This window comes from Dreissena polymorpha, chromosome 15 (genome assembly GCF_020536995.1).
Source record: "Dreissena polymorpha isolate Duluth1 chromosome 15, UMN_Dpol_1.0, whole genome shotgun sequence".
Taxonomy (NCBI): domain Eukaryota; kingdom Metazoa; phylum Mollusca; class Bivalvia; order Myida; family Dreissenidae; genus Dreissena; species Dreissena polymorpha.
This window is the reverse complement of record NC_068369.1, coordinates 30,275,117-30,298,666: the sequence shown is the minus strand read 5'-3', so window position 1 is coordinate 30,298,666 and position 23,550 is coordinate 30,275,117. Positions and strand designations below refer to the sequence as shown.

Genomic DNA, 23,550 nt, shown 5'->3' with positions numbered 1-23,550 from the left:
ACCTGCAAGCTAACTAAAATTTACAACACATATGGCCGACACTGTGTGTGCCAGGTTCGGTCGTTTACATTAAAAGCAATTTGATATCTCTAAAGAGAAATATTCACAGACGTGTTTTTGTTGTTCATATAAATATGACTGCAGCTGATGATAAAAGTCAACTACTGGATTTAGTAAGTTGATAAAGCCAGAAATAAAATAAATGCAAATAAACATAAAATGTGATCAATCGGATATATGACAGAAACAACTGCAGTAGTCTTTAAGTATTACACTCTAAAGAACTTCGTGCAATATCGTCTTATATCGTACATATCCGTGTGAAAAACTACGAATATTCGATTAATATCGCTATGAAATACTAAATGTAGGACCTGCAAGCTAAATACAATGACAACAAATATGGCCGACACTGTATGTGCTAGGTTCGGTCGTTAAAAGAACAAGCAATTTGCTATGTCTAAAGAGAAATATTCAAAGACGTGTTTTTGATGTTCATATAATATTTGACTGGATTCTGATGATAAAAGTCAACTACTGAATGGCAGTGTTGATAATTGTAAAGAAAACAATTCGTGGAAATACGCTCGCCCGGTGGTCGAATTCCAAATCTGTCAAGCGGTTGTTCTTCTTTGTAAACGTTTTCGGGCTCATAGTTTCATTAAACAGCAGAACTCGTATGTAGAACATATGCTATGTCGCATACGGTATGTTATATGAAATATTTTTCTTTTTTATAATAATATAACATTAATTAAATTTACCAAACAAATTGCAACAAAGTGCCCATGCATCATTACGTAATATTGCGTCATATTTGTCATGTTTTGACGCGTGATTGTGTCAAAAGTTTGTACTTAGTACGTTCGTGTTTCGCAACGGGTCGACTACAATAAACTCCTTATCGCACTTTGGTGACCTAGTCCGCCATTGTCAATGTGAATGACAAATGACTGTAATGTGTTACTCGATGTGTTAGGCTTTATCAAAACTTCACGATTATAACTAAATATAGAAAGTCCATTGGCGAATTCATTTGCGATAATGTTCCAGATAGAAATTTATGGTTTAAATGAAAGTACAGTTACTTTTTAAAACAAGAGCGAATGTTTATATTATATAGACACACAATTTTGAAAGTTTCTCGAATACAATACTTGTTAATAATATAACAAAACAACTACCTTAACGAATTTTGCGCTCAAATTCCGGATATCTACAGCACTTCACATATTTAAACAAGACCTATAACTGGATTTACGCAGATGTATTGTGCATTAAACAAGGCGAATAATGTCATTATTAAGCCAGACATTTTGTCTGTACCTTGCATTGGTACTAACGGTGCCCAGTGGTGGGTTTCTGTTAAATTGTATGGATCTCTGTGGACATGAACTAGAATCCGCTGCTTTCCACGCTGAAGGATGCGACTGTGCGCGTATGTATTCCTCCCAAAAGTATTGCCAATAGTCTTCTCTATCTTATAACTAACAAATAGTTCAAGAGATAGAGCGACTAACTTTTTGGAATTGACAAACACAATATGCATGTGTTTGTCAAAATATGCCAACGTTTACTATTCCAAAGAAGTGAAAGTGTTCATAGTCCATTCTTATTAACAAATACAAACCGTTTAAGTTACGGTTGTGTTTCTGGTTTAATTACAATACTTTTCAAATTAGACCGTCCTCATCTAACTCTAAATGCTTATTTATATTTATATATTTTTGTCTTATGAACTATTGCATAATAAGTAACTAACCGCGACTTATACTGAACACTATATTATTTGTGAATTGACATGATAGATTACGATATTCATACATTCGTTTAGTAATGCCACATCAGCCCCTAAGGACAACAACCACTAAATCCACGCCCCAAACCACAACTTCTACTACGACAACGCGTCTAGCGGTGACTACACTGTCAATGTGCGACTACTTGTGTTCCATTCAGATGGGCGGCGCGGCGTGCTCCTGCTCAAAGCCAATCATACCAGGCCGTCGAAACTCTGGACAAATCATACCCGACCGTCAAAACTCTTGAGCAATCATACCAAGCCGTCGAAACGCTCGCCCATTCATATCCGGCCGTCGAACGACAGACTGAATCTAGTTGTATTATCAAGATTATACTTGTTTATTTATTATCAAGATTGAATTGTGCATAATATATTAATATATCTAATAAAATGGTTGTTTGGGGAAATACTTATCCTTAAAGCGATATTTGTGCGTGCCACGTATCAAACCTGCTTCACTGATGTGCATTTTGTGTTGCAAAACATATTTAAAACGTTAATACGTATTATATATTTTATGAATATATTTTAATGTTATGTCAACTAGGCAGAAGGTTTCTTCTCAAAAACAACACTAACAAAAACAACAACATTTATGTTATGCTTTCCGACAGTTTAAATAGCAATATCAGTGAATTTAAACTGATATTTCACTGTTTCAAACAGTGAAAAATAATAGTTAAAATTATCGATAATTGTCATTGTTTGACCGAAACTATTTGGATATACCTTTGGTTTCCCAATTGTGACCCCGAATAATACCAAGGGCAATTACTCTGTTTTTAATGTTATTAAATACATTCGGATATGCCTGCCTTGAACATAAATTTCATAACATTTTGGGGCGCCTAACGAGAAATGATATAGTCCGAAATGGCAAACAATAGAACAATACTCATTTGTAAGCATTAAACAAAAATAAAATGTGTTGGATTTGATAGAAAAGTGATTTTTATTCACTCGTGAAAATATCATTTTCTGTGAACACTCTCGAATTACAATCGACATTCGACCAATTCCAACACACTTCTCCTCTGTATTCGTAATGCATTTATCCTTGCAATCTGCTTATGATTCATTGACAAAGTTACATTTATGAGTCAGACTAAAGAATGTTTTTACTCTCTGTTCTATACAATATCTGGAAATATGTTTGAAAACATATTGGTTTACTAGCAATACATGTAAATAGTTTATGCAGGTATTGTATACCAATGTGAATAAAGGTAAACTCTACATCACTGAATGGCCCTTTATTTAAGGCAATACCTCATTTGAGTGAACACTATACACAAGAAAAAAAACATAATTAAAACACAAACATCAATAGTTAAATACAACAGGAAATTACACATATTTTAATGTGTATCTTCATATTTGACCATTATTTAAAATGCGTCTTCCCTAAGATAACAATAACATGCAAACGAAATTAGGTGGCATATTGTTTTCACCAAATATTTTGTACAATAAATAATATGCAGGTACAAAAACAAGGTTTCGAAAAATAATATATTTCATACCGACGATTGGTATGTCAAACGATCATGATATACTGACAAAATATTTATAACTATATTGTCAGTATATATACCTTTAATTAAAAGCAATATGCGGACACACACGTAAATATCGCATAATCTTTTCATAACCATGAACATCCATAGCGTCGTAAGTATCGATAAGCGCTAGATGATGACGGCATCGACGAATAATCAGCGGTCAAGGACGAGCGATAAAACGGAACATTTGAAGTGCTGCCTAAGTAGGTTATTGTGTCGTGAGCTTTGGCTGTAAAAGAACAAGAAAGTAAAACAATCAGCTTCGTTACATTTAAACTAACCGATTTCAACCGCTCCACGAACTTAACATAAACACATCCGCGAATGACCGACGCACATGTCCTCTTTTTTTCTAAGAGATACGCGACTTTATGTGTTCATTTGTTTGAAAGGATAAGACAACAACAACAGCAACAACAACAATATTTGCGTCTTAATGACATTTATCATAAATGATTACCAATATGTCCTATTTCAAAGTGGAAACAAAGCTTGAAGAAATTCATATTTAGGCTACGTTAACCAAATATTCTTACTCGTAACACACGGAGATAAAAATCTGAACACTTGCTATTCTTTACCAAACCATCTCGGTCAAGTTAGTAACACAGAGGTGCAGTGTTGGGTGCTGAACAATTCGGTAGTAGCCATCTTGGGAGCCTCGTTCTGGGAACACTGGGTTTAATGCATAGGAGTACAGTGTCGTCCCAGATTAGTATGCGAAGTCCGCATATGGTAATCAGAGACGACACTTTCCGTTTTAGAGGATTAACACACGCATAAAAGGGACTTTATCGGAAAAGAACATTTAATTATAGCGGAAATACCGCCCCAGATTTGTCCCTTCGTACTTTAAGGCTGACCAGGGTGAAACTTTGTTCTCGGTCTCAACGTTTTTATAAACGCAGAGGTTTTTCAAAGTTAATTCTCCTGCTTAATGACAGGTAAGAGTATTATAGATTTGAATGTTGTAATTTTTAATAAAGTTATTAAACAACAAACAAGATATAACAGCCACAAGTCTTTGAATAGAAATCCCTCTATCATGACATTTATTCTGCAGGTTTCATGGATGCTAATAACAAATAAGTGTTTCATGACATATACACCCCGGAATCGAATCAAAACACATAGCACCGAGTAAGAATTTTTATTCTATTAATGGATATAGAAGTAACTTAAAATCATTGTATGGCGTTTATATAAGCCTTGGGCTTTCGATGTAATCGAGCTAAAATAAATAGGTTGTAACTACCTGTACTGAGCTCTATTAAGATGCCGAGGAGCTGGTGTCGCGATCATTGCTGACCCGCATGCAGAATGAGGCTGGAGTCTAACAAAGAATGGTAAAGATACTTGAAACCAGACTTATACATAGACTGTGCAACACAGAGGTGTGGGGAGCAACATAGACTGGTGTAAAGAATTTTAGAGACTAACACTGGGAAGGCAGAGTATACATTCAAAATGCAGCTTTGCTTGCAGAGTAAACAGCATTATGCAGATCTGGCATCAGGTGAAAAATCAAGTTTATCCAGCATAGAGAGTTATTATTATTTTTCAGTCAAGCCGGATGTTAGCTTAAGATACAAGAAAACTGTTTGCACTTGATGCTTTATTAAGGTTATAATAAGCTGCCCCATTATTTGTAAAACAAGTATAGTAAGCCAACACATTTTTTATTCATTTATGTTCCCAAGTTTATTCAAAGTTATGAACAATATTTCAAAAAGTATTGCAAAATAGAAACATTAAAATTAAACAGGGGCCACCGAGTCGAGAGCATGTTCAAACCACCGCGCTAACCTGACAACCAATATGTAATTGATAAGAACCATTAATAAACTTATATAACGTTATACTTAGTCCATTATTTCTCTCTCGTTTACATTTAAACCTATGTTAATGTATTGATGCGTAACCACACAATCGAAACAGTCAACTGTAGTTTGGTTTATACATGTTGGAGTTGTTGTAATTATGAATACAGTTTTATCGGCATACGTCTTTAAATAAATGAGATTGTCTATATGTATGGGAAGTGACTAATTAACCAACAATTAAATGCGAGGCATAAGCTGACGAAAAATTGAAACTGTATTTAAACATGCATATTTATATAAAGAGTATTATTTCAAATTACCGTATCATGTATCCTATATCGGGACAAACTAGGCTCAATAGTAGTTATTTTATATAAGATATGGAACAAGGAAAATTTTGAACAATGTGAATGAGCCTTAATATCGTGATAAGAAAATTGAAAACAAGTGTTATTCATACCACGAAATTTTGCAAACTCAAAAAGCATTTTCTCTATTCTCTAGCAATTACCGAAAGATAATAGATCAAGCATCGAATAAAATGTATGTTCAACAATACGGTAGGCTCAATATAATCCCACCGATACACGATGTAACTATATGTTATAACATCTTTGTTCGAGTTTTATATTATTTAGCACCGTTCAATTTTTTTTTTAATTTTGCATCAGTAGCTGGGATTTAATAAAGCTCATCTTAAATGCTGATGTATTCAAAATTTAAAAAGTTAAAAACGCGAAATAGGAAACACACCATGTGTGCGTCCTTCTGTAGGAATATCTCACAAACACCTGCTTATAATACATAAGTAAAAGTATGTTTTACAATCATATTAATGTAATTTTGTAACTTGTTAATACAGCATCACTTAAACAGAAGAAGCGATTTTGCGTTTTTAGTATTGGTATTTACACATAGTATTATCATCATTTCTGAGTTGTTGGAGTCCTATAGTGATAGAGTCCTTTTTATTAAATGATTTTTAAATGAATTAGTGTAAACATTAATATTGTTTCGATACTTATTAAACATGTAAGTGAATTGTTCTAGTTGTTAACTTAACGCATATTCACATGTTACTGGTGAGGTCCTCTTTTATACTTAAAATCAGCTCACAACATGCATATTTGACAACCCGATGTATCTGTCATCGTGTAGTTTTAACCCCCACTTGGCTTTGAGGGCGTCTCCGCAAAAACGACACACATATGAAATACATATATTCAGGTAAAATAAACAGAATAAAAAAACTATACATCGTGTTAAAATACTTAGAACAGCTTATGTATAATGTAAACAAATTATTTGAAGATATAGACATTGAACAGTTTTTAAAAAATAATTGTTGCGGGATAATTATTTCTTTTTATAATGAGCCTTTCAAATGAATAATGTTTAAACTTTAAAACAGCCGCAAGTAAAATGTTATGTAGTCTTTTCCTGTTATATATATTTTTGTATAACAGATGCCGACCATTCTAGAAAATATTAGCATGTACAACACACAAACACACGCGCGTCGTCTCGAGCTCATTGACCAGTTTTGTTCATAAACGTCCTCTTTCAAGGGAACGTTTTCACTTTTCGTAATGTGTACAGCGAAGTTGCAGTTCTTATGTGTGCGTGGTAATAAATACTATCCAGGTTCTAACATTATATTTTAACAGAAATGTAACTTGTTAGAGTTAATGTCATTAAATTAGAAAACATATTATCAGGCGTGCTTAAAAGGTAGAAGGAATGCCAGCATATTTTCGACCACTCCCGTTTGCATTTTTTGGCTTCTGGCGTTTGCCATTTGTATTCGTACTACTTACGTTTGGCATAATTGTTTTTACTTTTTAAACACATGAATTATCCGGTACGTATTTGTTTATGCATAGCAATACGTAATATATGTTCTTTCTGTAACACATAGATAATTGTGTGATCGTTTATTTTTGTGAACTCCGGCTCTTTGTATTTTACCTAATGACGTTTTTCTTCTACAATGGAAATTTGTGTCGAAGTGTTTCCAAAAAAAACACACATAACGAATGATACAACGATCGCAAGCTTTGTGCACGCATTATTTCCTGCACTAGATTGTTTGGATGCCGATATACGATCAGCAAAGATATTGACAAAAAACTACCTGGCGCGGCTGTTTTCCTTCATAAAACGCCTACTGACGTTGACTTAGGGGGTTATTTGACAGTTTTTGTTACCTTCAAGTGCAATGTGTAAATACTTTCTTATCGTGTTAATTTATTCCGATTTAAATTTTCCATAATAAAATACTACATGTACTGAGTTTCAAGTCTATATTTAGTCACAGTACCTTATATGTTACAACACTCACGCTTTTCATGCGTTAAACGTAACCGACGACATCAACAATTTCGCGCCAAATTTTATTACTCGTGAATCTATCTGCGGGAAAAGCTTACTGTGTTGACCGCAGTCATTCACAAATAATAGTCGCCATTTAATTATACTATCATTGGCATTCCATTACCCGGAATGCTATCTCTTATCAGTTAAGTATCAATTTCCCCTTGGCGCGTTCATGGCGGTTACGCGTAGAAGTAGGCTGACTGACCGGCCCCTCTGACCTTAAATGAGAACACTCACTTTACGTCATACACATATGAATTAAATAAGTATATAGTCCTGGTTGTCTCATCATGGAGGGTTATTGCTGATAGCGTTAATGTCACCATATCATAAGGATTAACATCGGAGGGAATGTCACACGCTCGTAGGAGTGTAAGTATAATTTCACTAAATCTTTGACAAGAGGCGACGGCATGCTTGTCACTGTTCAGGATAATGGGACCAAAGTGTATACATTGATAACTGGGAGTGTGTGTCCGTGTGTTTACTAGGATATGCTTAGCTTACGAGGCTTCATTTGATTTGTCCTCGCCGCGGTCCAGATGCGATCTGCCATGAAGTTAGGATAAAATACACTAAATCGCACCAATTCTGGATTTCCTCTGGTTCGTTCTGTCCACTGCTCCGTGTTATATTGACGGATCGCACTGTTTGCAAAACGTTTCCCTCTACAATTATTTTCAACGGCCACAGATTGTGCTCCATCTTTAGTACACATACGTACTAAACACAAGTCCATCTTTTAATTTACTAAGAAAAATCAAAGATAATATCACAGAAAATAAACGTAAATATAATCAACAATATTGATTAATATCATTTCACTTTCCTAGTGGAAAATAAACGAGATCAAAGTGTGTCTAATCACAATGAAACGCACTGACTAGCATGTCGAACATCTTGATTCTAGTGTATTGAACATTTTTGAATTATCGGTAAACTATTGGTAAACAAGCCTCATTATACTAACAGAACAAGACGGATGAACACAATGCAATTTACTTGAAAAGAAGTAAAACTATATAACTTTAACATCAAATTTTAAACACCCTTATTAAGTAAGTGGTGTACCCATATGTTATTTGCCACCTTGGCTTGATATCCTGCACTTAGATTTATGGTTGCTCAATCCCTGACTATATGTGAAGGATTTCCCACAAATACACTAATGTTTCGTGTCACCCGAGCGTGAAGACAGATGGTCGATTAGCGCTGCCCTCAACCGCATGGTGCACCATGTGAGTAGTAAGATCATTTTGTATTGCAAACGTGTGGCTGCACAACTCGCACTTGAAGGTCTTTGGTGCAGCATGGTTAGAAACCCTGTAAATATATATTGTTTACACAAATTGCAGCGCAACAAAATACAATTTGTTTAATCCGATTCTCACAGCAGCCTTGACGAAATAACACCCGTTTGATTAAATTTGTTTTAATAATAAAGTGTTAAATAAAGCAAGCACGTACTCTGAATGGACATCATCATCATGTTTATAATAAAACAATTTTTGTGCGCTGTATTAAGTTTGTTTAATTGTGTTTATTTTGACAAAATCATAAAAAATCAAGATATAAATATGATGCTTGGTTGGTTTTGAATATAGGGTATCTTATCTTGCTCAGCTTCCGGTGTGATAAGCCTCGCTAGATAAAGTTCTCTATATTCCACAATAATCTGGTATGATCTGTATTTTTATCTGATCAAACTGTCATTTTGATGTTGTTCTAATTAAATTGAAATTTAACAATGACCATAATGTAATTATTTTATCATATGTTTTTTTATTTTAATTTTAAAACAACACACCTTGCCATTTTCGATTTGCTGTAAAACAGTTTTCCACAGCATCTCCAAGGCGCTATCCCTTCATGTCTGTTTTCGTGCTAGTACAGCCCAGATCTGTCTTTATACTCTTTACCGCAGTGGCGACAACGAACATTGTCCCAGTCCGAGGTTGCTAAAATAAATAAGTATCAGTGAATGTTTGTTTTTTTAAATCGTGTACATCTTTATTTTTTGTCTTAATCATATCCTTTCACAAGCCGTTCAGGATCCCCGGCACCCTAATATTTACTTGAACGTCTCTGGAAACGTATGTTGCGCTTTAAATCCTCGCCCGAATGCTAAAGTTTCTAGCATTCAATTAATTTCTTCAGATTAAACGTTTAAGTAACAATTACATATGCTCGCTCTTTCTTCTTTCTGGACTTCCACTGAGGTTGGTGTTTAAAATGATCAAATCGATAGGTGCTTCGCCGAAAATTCAACAATTAACAATTTTACCTTCCCCGAAAAACAATCCATACTGTGCTTAAGGCTGTCTTTCATCCATCCATAAAGCTTTGACGTTGTTAAATAAAAATAGCCACTTACGCAATATAAGGGAGGAATTGAGGGGAAACCCGACACAATCTACCACTGTCTGTATCTGTCAACCTGACAAAATAACTGAGCTGCTAACGAAATCATAAATGTGAAAATTACAAACGTTCTGAAACACATACAGAGTTCATTGTTCATACTATGTACTCGGAATATAAAAGAAGAAACGTTTAGACGATGTACTATTTTCCAAATGCCTCGCCACAGATCTTTTAAAGCGTAAACAATGTTCAAAACCTTGTACGAACTATTCTTAGTATATTATAAAGCCAAAACTGTAATATTTTTTCGATCGTTTGTCATCTTGAATAACAAACGCGTCAAAATAAAGTATGTTCAGACAATTTTCATTGTTTTATGTTTATTGTTTATTGTGTCTGAATGTTTAAGGAAACTACAGAAATCTAAGAAAAACGACAATTACCAGAGTACATAAGGAGACTAAACGGGTACTTTGAGCATAGTTATCATTAATTTAGATATTGTAAAATATGACAATACCTTGGTTTTCGTCATTAAGCGAGAGCCTTTTGCCATGTTGTGCGTACGATGTACTTTTGTGATTTTGTGATCACGTGATTCCCCGCTATTTTGAATAGAAACAAGACAACCGGATGATATTTTTAATGTACGTGTGAAGTTTAAAATTGTATTAAAAACTGAGAATGAGTGTAATGCCTGTAAAGTAAGGTTATCTTTCCAACTAGCAGATGCATGTGTATACGTATTTCCTGTTTTATATCCGAAACCATTTAAACATCTTTCTACCAAATATGATCTTTTCATCATGTAAATGCTATGATTCACGTGTCAAAAGCATGCTTCATTATAGATATGCGCTACATTCTTAATTAGTTTAATTTTAAACATGTTAAATTAACGAAGAATAATCAAAAACGATCATTAACATTTATATTTTATTTCAATCGCGTTATTGTATTTATCTGTATAATTTAGTTTAAGTACATTTAGTTATACTTTAAGTAATAAATCAAATATCATTATATTCCGAAAGTATCACATACAGTTAAATGAAAATGTCAATGTCTTTAGGCTCGATCAAGCAATAAAAGAGTCAATTAATATTAAAACTTAAACTATTAAAAGACTTGTTGTTTCCCCGTTTGAAATCGCTATGCTTAACAATGCTACTTAGAAAACCGGAAACGCTTACTTTATTGTAATTCAAATAAAATATTTAATATTTTCTTCCTTGTTTAATAAATGAACATGTTAGTGTTCTTCACAAAACTGAGCAGTTATAACATGAGCTGGCAAGGACTTCTTGGATTTATCCTTCTGTTTAATCAGTCGATCAAATGTAAGTAATGAATATTTGATGAATTTATTTTTTGAATAAGAATTACGATAAAATGCAATATTCAAATGAGGAATTCAAACAATAACAACCGTACATATCGGAACACAGATGTAATCACGTTTCGATGTTAGAGTAGCTGGGTTGTTAGAAACTAAATGAAACATTTATTTCAACACTATTGTGTCATACTCGGGAAATGCATCAAAATTTTACTCCAGTTAGAAACAGCCGGTTTTAAATTGTATTTGAAAACGTTTAATAGGAAGACATATTCACGAACAAATAAATGCAAAACTATCTATATAACTATCATATTACAGGACACAAGTTTAACACTATGACTATTATGTTTACGCAGTATGATTTCATTTGGATTTCAGCTGAACAATTCACTCTAAGCAATAACTCAACCCGATGGCCTTTATCATCGTGCGATCTTGCGGAACCAAGGCTGGTGTACAAGAATACACAATTTGAGGTGGCTGAAGACATTGATGTTATATCAAACAATTCGGAGGCTTGGATAGGATACATGTCAGTGAAAATTCCATATTTATTTCACGGTAAATATTTTAAAATGAATAATTGCATTGTTTGTGTGTTCATGTTCACAATACGTGAATTATGGGTGGAAATGAATACTGTTAAATCAAGTAACGCTATTAATTGTATATATCTTATTTAAAATAACGTAAAATGTACGTTTCCGACAAACATATTAATAATATGATATATGCTAATATAAACATTCCATGTTCAACGTTATTATACATCGCAGGTTGTGCACAAGTGCAAAACACGGCACAAAAAACGTACAGCGTAACAAGGATTGGCTTCTGCCAGACTCTGTGTGGACATAACAGTCCCTTTGGAATAAAGGCGCCCAATGGCTTAGATATCTTATACCCTGCAGTAAGTCTTTACTTGCATTGCTAAATTGAGACTTGTTACATATTGGTATATAATTCATTGGCCATAAGCACAAATTATGCCGGATAATTATTATAATTGCAATGTAATTTTTACAAAGTTAAATGTATTATGGATAATAAAGTTTACACGTTATGACGAAAACTCTAATGATAATGTATATCATTAGTAAAGAATCAATAAGCATATAAAAATTCAATTTTATCTTCGAAAGACAGCAAACATAAAATATATGTGTATGTGATAGTGTTCAACCATCCGTTCGATTGTTATTTTGCTTATAACGCATACGCATCTATAATAACATAAACTTATTTACGTCAACGTAAATGTATCAGTTAACCCGTATAAGTATCTGTTTTTTTCTTGTACTCATTGGTGTATACGCACACGTGTGTATACGTATACTTATAAACATGCAAACTATTTTATGCACAATATACTTATTAATGTACTTGTATGACATGTTTTTTTCCAGAATGGTATATTTAAAATAAAATCTAGTGGCTTTACGAAATGATCTTTAAATAAAAAATCTGATTCAATATTGTAGCATACATATACGATATAAATTTCAGTACAATGCAATAAGTTTGTGAATTACCATTTGCATTACTATGTCATAATTCAAAAATGTCTGAAATATGTAACACTTTCATAACTACTCCTTTTTTCTGATATAAACTGTGGATAAATAAGTCAACTTTGCAATTTTGTAATAATTTAATAATCTTTTTTAAAATCATGTAAGGCCAGTCCAAATGGATGTGTTGGTCTACGTCTTGTTTCGAAAAAAGAGGCGAGCGAAATTTTTGTTTTGAAAACAGGAAAATTCTCGAGCGAGCGAATAATAAACAAAAATCACATTTCAATACAAAAGTATTGCATTAACAAGAGATACAGGTTTGAACAGCCATTTTTCACATTCAAATAAATGCTTTTACAAATAAAATAATATATGTACACACAAGTAATAATATATCTATGAGTTACATACTTTCCAGATAAAAACTAACTAAAGTTAGGTATCAGGCCTTAAATTATCAATGTAGAACACAAGTCAAAAGCTAGTTTCACCTTCGTATACTTCCAAAGGTTACAGTTGATCAGGATAAAATGTAATAAATGTTAATGGAAAACAATATCAAACTATTAAGGTGGTTACATTTTAATCTGCTATTTAAAGTCATTAAAAATTAACAGTTGAGAGAGATACCTGCTGGCTTATACATTATGTATGAAATTCATGGCATTTAGCCTAGTGCCTAATCCCTAGCCTAGTGCATTACATTTCCTTTCACGATAGCACTAGGCATAGAACATAAAACGGACATTATCTATACAGATAAATAAAAAAATAATTATTTTACATATTCCATAACTAGTTTTAAACATCACAACAGACTAATAGTCAAATAAGGTACTTGCCATTCTCTCATCTGTACATTATCATGTTCAATATCTCAAAAACATACCAATATACGGGCGGTAAATAGTGCACCAAAACCATTAGACCAAGCATACGTGGGCCATCAGTTTAACTGTCTTAAATAATAACATGAAAAACCATCTACTTTGATCAAACATTTTCCGTCAACCATGTATTTTGTACTTATAAAATATTGTCTCTGGTTCTGTCTTTAGAACCGGAATTTGATGATTTTACGTTTATTGTTGGTTTACTTAAAAATCTGTTATAGGAAAAATTTGCCTAGATATAGGGAAAAACCGTCCATTTGCCCATTTAATGAAGAAAATGCATAAAAAATCTTACGTCATGTTTCCCGATGTTGTTTGAAATTGAACATTCTTCAACGGTATCTTCTGATAGTTGCATGTACGAATTTGAACAACGCATTCAAATAAGTCACAGAACGTAGCAAATGTGTAAATATTTATAAGGGTAGGCTGCAGCAAATTTTCTTCCAATTGTATACAACGGTCACGACAGCAAACCATGTGCTGCTTACGCAGGAAGCCATTTTGTCTGGTCGTCTCGATCGATTTTTTGAGCGTCTGCAGTGATCGATTAAAAAGGTTACGAATTGCTATATTTGACATTCGTATTCAGCGTCAAAATTGTTTTTGCGAGATTTCGTGTTTCTTTTACTAATAAAAAACACATGCGCTATGGTTACAGAAGGACTAGCGGTAAAAAAAATATTTTCGATTTTGAAAAAATTGGTCCGGCAAATCCGACGTCCAACAAATCAATTTGGAGTAGCCTAAAGCTTAATATCTGTTTTGTTTTTAGATAAAGAATTTTTCCTTAATATACCTGTCAAATACAACAATATATTTCGCGATTTCATAATTATCATAATATCTTTCAGGTTAAGATTTCTTCTAGACGCATTCACACGAACACTTTCACGCTGGCTGTATTCTATGTGCAATAAATATATCTTAATATGTTTTTATCTTCAGTCGCTAATGGGCTGTATTTGTTTCAATACATCTGTACCTGAAATCCCACTTGAACATTTCGACAACGACCAAAATAATCTTTGCGAAAAAGACTCGTACGCCATCTTAACTCAAATCAGTGGTGAGTACACAGACACTACACATAATAATACATTCAGAAATACTTATCGAGTTGAATATGTCATATATTTGAAAGTACAATTTGCTGATACGGGCTAATTACATGCACAGGTTTTAAGGTATGCTCGATAAAAATCGTTAAACGTTTCTGATCTGCAAATGACTTATTTATGTATATATTTTTGTAACCTACGAATCAAAAGAAACATAATAAACATCACACTTATTGACTTTCTTACTTTTCGCTCCATATGTATCTGATTTGTATATACAGTAAACGATTCAAGGTTCATCAGTGGTACGTTAAACACTGGTGATTGCCTTACGGTTACGAACAAGGGCTTCCAATGGAACTCATGTACAAACAATCTAAAAGTAATATGTAGCAACAAGCCTCCAGCAGGTATGTATAGTTGACTTAATTGCATATACACATTAGTTTTTATTTCGAAATTACTCTTTCTTGTTTAAACAAAATGGAATGATACACACTATAAGCTAAAGAAGTGCACTGCGAAACAAGCTGTAATACAATAATTACTTTTTTTGTCAAACAGATTGCATGAAACAAACAATACTATTTCATTATATTCCTTATCTAAACGGTGACTAAGCCGCTGGATAGTAAAAACACCGTCAATTTGCGGATAATCGTCAAGCGATTAGCCAACATGTTTTCGCTTACACAATTGTCAGTTTAAGTAGTACGTAACTTCAATTGTCTACTTATTACTCTATTGCCAGATCCTTCAGCAAGAGCATCCATATCAGCGAAACATAGTAGCACTTGGATTCAAGGAAATTCAATATGTTTAAAGGACCAAGTGTATCCAGCTTCCATCTCAAGTATTCTCTTATCTGGGCTTAATGCAGGTCAACAGCGGGAACATTGGACGGGGATACTTAAAGGAGCTACATTGCTTAATAAGGCAGAACTTTCCCGGTTTGGTACGTTGTAAATATAATAGCAAAATCACAAGCAGGTTTTCGCAATGGATATTTAACAATGTATTTACTGTTCAAAGTATTGTTAAAAATATACGTGGAGACCTCATAGTAGGTTTTATGTTCTATACGTGGGTTTCCGAACACTTATGATAGTTTGATTCTTCTAGTTAATTTCACGTATGAAAATCCATGCATTCAAATATACGCCTATGTTTTCGGGTAAATGCTAATGACGTTACGCAACACTTTAATTTAACATATGCACTAGGTAAGGGGACGTTACCAGCATAATAATCTTTAATTTGTAAATAAACGGACGTCTACCTTTCTCAAATCGAAAGGTCATATGGGGATTTTTATCACCGAAGACATTGCAGAAATAAGTTGGATTCTTTTTGCCGATTACCGTGCGGGATACTTTGATACTGCGATCGAGCTACAGTGACATTTGAACTCTATATCGGAATTTTGTGAACATACTGGTATGACAATTAATTGACAAAAGACGGTAATTAGTGTTTATAGACACGGAGGTCTGCTTAGATCATACGAACATCGGGTCTAAAAAAATCCGGTTCATGTCACATCTGTGTATAAAATTATAAATATTTTGTTATTCTTTTTACGCCTTAACCATCCAGGAGGAAAGCGAAAGAAAACTTGCAAACTCTGGAATATTTTTAAATTGTTTGATTCAACGGTCAATATGAATACGATATATGAAATATAATTCGCAAACATTCTAGAAAAAACATACAAATCGAGTATTTTAAATGTTTCCTTGGTGCAATATTTCTGTAAATGATAGCATCGTACGAGGAGAATGTGGTAGATTACCGCTTTGTAAAGAACATCATGTAAAGTGCAGTAATATTTGTGCAAATTGATAAGTATGACGTATGATCGATATCCTAGAAATTGTTAAATTATGTTAAAGCGGCACGACGAAATAGGAAGAACCAATTGGGTAACATCTGTAACAATATTGTGTTTCGTTATGGATTTGGTTTTGTTTGGATAAGTGAAGTGATAGGAATTGTGGAAATATTCTTAATGTCATTTTAACAAAGAACAGGTTAATTGTAAGTAAAACACTGAAATGGCTTGAACCTCTAGAACATTCATCGGGAAATGATACATACAAACAAATCAAATCTTTATTGAATCCATTTTTTTATCAATGTACACTTTTACGTTTGAAAGTCAGTTGCTCTATTCCGTTGTTCAAATAATAAGATAGCCATTGAAACTGTTCGACATTTGTGATTTTTTAGAGAACCACGATTATGAACATATTGGTCAGTCTATTTTAATAATATATGTATTGAAAATTGGTTTCATGTTTTTTGTAAATGTCTACAATTTAACCAAAAAAGGCAATTGTATATCTTTTCATGGTACAATTGTAAACAACATTTTACAGAATGTTTGCAATCTTATGCAAACTTCTGATGAAATGAAACTTTAAAGCAAAGCCTTTTTTGTAGACAAATAATAAAAAAGAAAGATGAAGATCAAAATTTATGTTAAAATTTGCTGTTTTATTACTCACAATTTGTATTTTGTTACTTATATATTATGTATTTTATGCCGTAGACCTTTATTTACAAATTAATTTTTGTCTTGTATTGTCTAGCTATAGAATTACCCCAAACGTAAACGTTTATATAATCGCCAAAATATACAAGTTGTACGTGCATGCATTTCAACATAGAACACAAACCACTGGTAATGATGCCTGTTTTCAATAAAAAATATTTGAAACGATTTGGATACAATCGATATCATTTCATTACAGGACCAACACAATATTCGGATGAGGAATACGCTTTCTTACAAGGAAGTAATAAGAACATCAATTTCGCAAACACTGGAACAAAACAGGCCTTGTGTTGCAAAGGTAGCATTTCTTAATCAATTAGGTTCATTCGATGGAACATATTCCACGACATACTTCCGAGCATATTAATAAGTGATGAAACTTAAATGTTAGGAAACATAAATAAAAAGAAAGTCAGTGTACTAATACGTCCGGTTAAAACCGCCCATTTATAAATGAATAACAACAATTCTGTTAGTGTACAAGTCTTTGCTGTGTCTAAAGTAAATGTACATTGCATGATGTAGGCGTCTTGTTTTTTTTATATTAAAGAATTAAAACGAGCATCGTGCATGCCTACTACAACCAAAATACCAAGTCATACCCATTATACTGAAGAAGAAGCGACAACAACTAAATCCAAAGGTTTGATATTTGTATTCCATATACCAGTAATTTTTAATGAATAAACCCCATGATACATAATATCACATGAAACTACTATCATACGATATTTAATAAAAAATAATCTTACGTTTTAAAGAGTGTTGTTTCGATCAAATTGTTACTCAATAAGCTTGTCGTTGCTAAATAACGTTTACGTTGGTGAACTCGAATTATTATATTTCTTATATGTTGATTCTTCAGAAAAGTCTGAAGCTTTAGGAACAGGCATCGGTGTATTGGTTGGGGTACTGGTTGTAGTAGGGATAGGTTTTGCAGTAGTCATGCTTCAAAGACGGTAAATAATTGTCACTTGAAACACAAATGACGATATGAAAAAAAGAAAATTTGACCAATTATGCTAGGCTACAAATCAGGAAAATATAATTCCTTTGTTTTTGAAGATGTTTTTATTGCATATTGTATCATATAATGATTAAATAATAATTGTCATTATGTAAGGTAATATCTTATTGTGTTATGTGTAGAAAATAAATGAATATCGGATTAACAAAGCTCAATTTAAAAATGGCATTTTCAAAGAAGTGTTTGCATGATTATATATGTATTACATATCTTCAAATTGCAGTATTTATTTTATAAAATTATCTTCTTGAAAGCATTTTCCTAATTTCTTTCCAACGTATACTGTCTTTTTTATTTGTATGTTCAGCCGTTTTTGTACTGAATTTTTTAATCAACTATTTGCAGAGGAATTATTTCCTACGGTGCGAAAAATAAACCACGCGATAGGACGGATGATCAGCATGGCGACATGTTGCCAAATGCAGCGTCAAACACAGCAGGAATCGATAAATCTGTGGCTAACCATAAATACTTTGTACTTGAAAAACAAACCGAGTCAGTGATTGAACAAATCAATCATTTCAACAGATCAGAGGATCTTGAGAAAGACATTATTGATGAGAATATTTACCATTCTATTGATGAACCGGCGGCGGAACTGCGTGTAAACGTCAAAGTCGACTGTGGTGATTATGATTACACAACTGACGGAGCAGCAACATCTCGTGGTATAACCCATGAAAATGTTTACAATAAACTAAAGATTGGCCGCCAGGATAACTATGAATATGTTCAGGGATCATTTCAGATTAAGGGCATCACGACACACAACGATTACGATACGACTGCAACTCCTAAAGCGATACATCCCCATGGAAACGACGACTATGACCATGTGGGTGGCATGGGGAATGCTCCTGCATTCTCACCAAGCGATGACGATAATAGCTCAGCAGTAAACATCGCGGCGAATGCAAGAGGCTCTGCCGCAGGAATAGAAAAGCCTGACGACAGTCATGGCCAAAATCGGTTCGTCAAAGTTTAAGAAGCCAACGACAACAGAGATATGTTGGTCTCGTATTAATTAATACACGAACATGGGTTCTTTATGATACTGCAGTAGTTATTAACACGTACATTTTAACGGATTGTTGATGTATGATATAACCTAAGTACTCTTACAATTAATATGTTATCATGTTTGTAAATACGGACAGATTTACGCATAAGTCAATTCTGTTCCCAGTAAATAAAATCATACAATCACACCGACGAATTTGACAGACGTTCAAACATTTGGACTCTAACTTACTCTAGACACATATTTGATTTTCTAATGTGTTGGTTACTTATATATTTTACAAATATACGGCTAGATTTTACATGCATGATATCATGTAAAATCGCAATTTAGAGCAAACACACACTTGTCAAACAATTACCAGTATTACGGGGTTATACGGTTATTGGAATAGATTGGCCGTTTGCTGAAGTAAGTGTGAGTTTGTTATATGTTTATTGTATTTGAACAGTCATTGTTCAAACACAATGCAATTTACTTTATGAATACAATTATACATTACACTTTTGTATTATTCATGTTTGTATATATATGCATGCATGTGTATAAACATAACCTGTCGTAAATTACTATTTATACATTTTTATTGTCGTGTCTTAGCTGTCATCGCAAATCAATATAATACTTGAAACGATATTATCGATATATCAAGCCTTAAACCACCTTGATAATAATAATTACAGATCTTGACATATGATCTATGGACCTGGTTTCATTACTGTCTATCTCGTACTTGAACAAGTTATTGTGATATGAATCGTTAAATAAGAGAAAGGTATGATGCATGCAACACTCTATGCATTGATATTGCTTCTATCAAGTTCATGAAACTCAAATTCATGCCAGAATGAAGGTTCTGTTTGGAAGAATGTAACCCTTTAATTTTTACCTATTACTTAAAGTTTGACCTAGTGACACGACTCTTCAATCATACTAGTCATTTCTGCTTAATTACATGACATCCAACCATATATGATAACTATGTTGCTGACAAAGATTTCCCTACACGCACGCAAGCCCTGTTGGGCGTCCCCAAATTACGGACATATCTTTAACAGTCGTGTGCACACAATTAATAGGGACTATTATGCACATGTTTAAGAACTTTTCTCCTTATGTGTCCATGTTGAAATGAAATTATGTGCGTCTTTAACTGTGTATACTATTTTGTATTTGAAAATATTGATTCCTCATTAACTATATGGTTTACAACATCAAAGTGCACTGCTTTAATTCCGTGTTATTACTCTACTCGCACTGTAAACCTTTACAAGTGTTAGTTCGAATTACGTTTCAAGATCTCTAGTCTATATTCACTGATGTCGATACATATATTACCGAGACAAACTTCGGACGGCCAGTGATATGGCAAAAAAGATGTTTGTAGATACAAAATGCTCGTTTTAATTATTATTTTGCATATTTAATTCCATTTTAATTTCCCGCAACGATATCAATTCGTACGACACATGAACACTAACATGGTATCTTTTGAGTGTTCGTTCGTCGTATGAATATATATATTCGCGGGAAATTTAAATAGAATTAATTGTGTCACAAATAAACAAAAACGAGCATTTTGTATCTACAAAAATCTATGCAATAACACCACATCTAGCGTTAAAATTGTTGCTATTGCTATAAGGAAAATGATTGTTTAGGTGTTAAATTTATTTTACGAACTACTTTACGAAATTTTCGTTGATTTTGAGCGTTATAGAGGCTTTAAAGTTCTTAATAGTCTATTTACCTTCTGTGTAAACCCCGTTGATTATTCACCTGAAATTTCGACACCCGAACTTCACGGCTGAATGCATCTGAAACATGATGTATTGAAACATAAGGCCATACTTATATTGAAACATAAGGCCATACTTATATTGAAACATAAGGCCATACTTATGCACCGATCATTTTCTCTAGAGATCAGTGTGCGATTACTACAATATGTATTGAAACATAAGGCCATACTTATGCACCGATCATTTTCACTAGAGATCAGTGTGCGATTACTACAATATGTATTGAAACATAAGGCCATACTTATGCACCGATCATTTTCTCTAGAGATCAGTGTGCGATTACTACAATATGTATTGAAACATAAAGCCATACTTATGCACCGATCATTTTCTCTAGAGATCAGTGTGCGATTGATACAATATGTATTGAAACATAAGGCCATACTTATGCACCGATCATTTTCTCTAGAGATCAGTGTGCGATTACTACAACATGTATTGAAACATAAGGCCATACTTATGCACCGATCATTTTCTCTAGAGATCAGTGTGCGATTACTACAATATGTATTGAAACATAAGGCCATACTTATGCACCGATCATTTTCTCTAGAGATCAGTGTGCGATTACTACAATATGTATTGAAACATAAGGCCATACTTATGCACCGATCATTTTCTCTAGAGATCAGTGTGCGATTACTACAATATGTATTGAAACATCAGGCCATACTTATGCACCGATCATTTTCTCTAGAGATCAGTGTGCGATTACTACAATATGTATTGAAACATAAGGCCATACTTATGCACCGATCATTTTCTCTAGAGATCAGTGTGCGATCAAGTAGTACAATATGTAATAGGCACACACAAACATTTTATGTTGACTACACAGTATGCAGAAGTACAAAAAGTTCACCTAAGTTATTCGATCTCTTAATCGTTATGTGCAAATGCAAAACATTTGTGTTCATATATGAGTATAACTGGGTTTGGATTTTAATCATTAACACGCGATTGTTGATACATGCCATTATTCGATCTGTATTAAAATACTTGTAAAACTGCATATTGTGATTTGAAATAGAAGTAATTTTAACACTTTCTGTCGGTTTGCACAGAGCGCGGCTTATTTCGAGTGTTGTTCACCGTACGTCACTTGATTCATGGCCAACAATAAAATGCGACGATTTTTCCCCTATGTACAGGTGAAGTTTCACGTCATGTGTATATGATGAAACGAACGTCATGAAGCGTTAGTAATGTGATTAAGATCGTACAAAGACCAAAGGATAACAATCTTAACGTTACTTAAATCGTATAACAGGCTTTGTTTAATCGCATGCTTTCTTTGTCGTCACGTGTCTGCTTGTTTACGTCCGTGTGTATGGAACGCCATAGCTGCCTTAACATGACAAAGTATATTACATGACTATCTTTAACAGTTTATGGTGTTGATTTACATTATTTGACGTTACGTTGGCATTATACGTCAATAATTAATGATAGTATGATGATAATTTACCATGATATGATGCTAACGGTCCATTATATTATGCTCATTGTTCATTATATGATGTTCACTGTACATTATATAATGATTAGTGTCCATTATATTATGCTCATTGTACATTAAATGATGCTCACTCTCCATCATTTGCTGCTAACTCCCCATTATATAGAGGATATTTGATGGATTCGGTGGATTATCGATTTTAATTCACGAGTGATCATAGAAAATAATATTTTCACGAGTGGCGCAGCCACGAGTGAAAATATACATTTTATATGATCACGAGTGAATTAAAATCGATAATCCACCGAACCCAACAAATTTTCTTTTTATTTTATGCTTTATTTCACAGTTTATATAAATTGTTAAAGAGTTTAACTAAAGAATTACGTTGGGAAAATGACGTCATTTCGTCCAAAAAATGACGTCATTTAACATAAACAGTGAAAATTATCGATAATTTTCACTGATAATTTTCATTGTTTGAAACAGTGAAATTATCAGTTTTAATTCACTGATATTTCTCTATAAACCACCGGAAAGTATAAAATAAATGATGCTCACTCTCCATTATATGATGCTCACTCTTAATTATGTGATGCTCATTGTACAGTATATGATGCTCATTGTACAGTATATGATGCTCACTCTCAATTATGTGATGCTCACTCTCAATTATATGATGCTCACGCTCCATTACATTATGCTCACTCTCCATTATATGATGCTCACTCTCCATTATATGATGCTCACTCTCAATTATGTGCTGCTCACTCTCCATTATATGATGCTCACTCTCCATTATATGATGCTCACTCTCAATTATATGATGCTCACTCTCCATTACATTATGCTCACTCTCCATTATATAATGCTCACTCTCCATTATATGATGCTCACTCTCAATTATATGATGCTCACCCTTAATTATACGATGCTCACTTTCAA

General features: G+C 33.4%; 1 protein-coding gene and 1 long non-coding RNA gene across 2 annotated transcripts; both read left to right on the top strand.

Moving 5' to 3' along the window:
• The first annotated feature begins 288 nt into the window (after nucleotides 1-288).
• Nucleotides 289-2,211, top strand: LOC127860686 (uncharacterized). Its single transcript, XR_008039891.1, has 2 exons — nucleotides 289-1,438; nucleotides 1,835-2,211. It is a non-coding gene; the product is annotated as an uncharacterized LOC127860686 (long non-coding RNA).
• Nucleotides 2,212-11,178: 8,967 nt separating this feature from the next.
• Nucleotides 11,179-19,755, top strand: LOC127859657 (uncharacterized). Its single transcript, XM_052397163.1, has 9 exons — nucleotides 11,179-11,269; nucleotides 11,650-11,832; nucleotides 12,048-12,181; nucleotides 14,627-14,747; nucleotides 15,491-15,694; nucleotides 17,493-17,594; nucleotides 17,847-17,939; nucleotides 18,162-18,255; nucleotides 18,669-19,755. The coding sequence occupies exons 1-9, from the start codon at nucleotides 11,179-11,181 to the stop codon at nucleotides 19,306-19,308; spliced, it is 1,662 nt and encodes a 553-aa protein (XP_052253123.1). The 3' UTR covers nucleotides 19,309-19,755.
• Nucleotides 19,756-23,550: the final 3,795 nt, after the last annotated feature.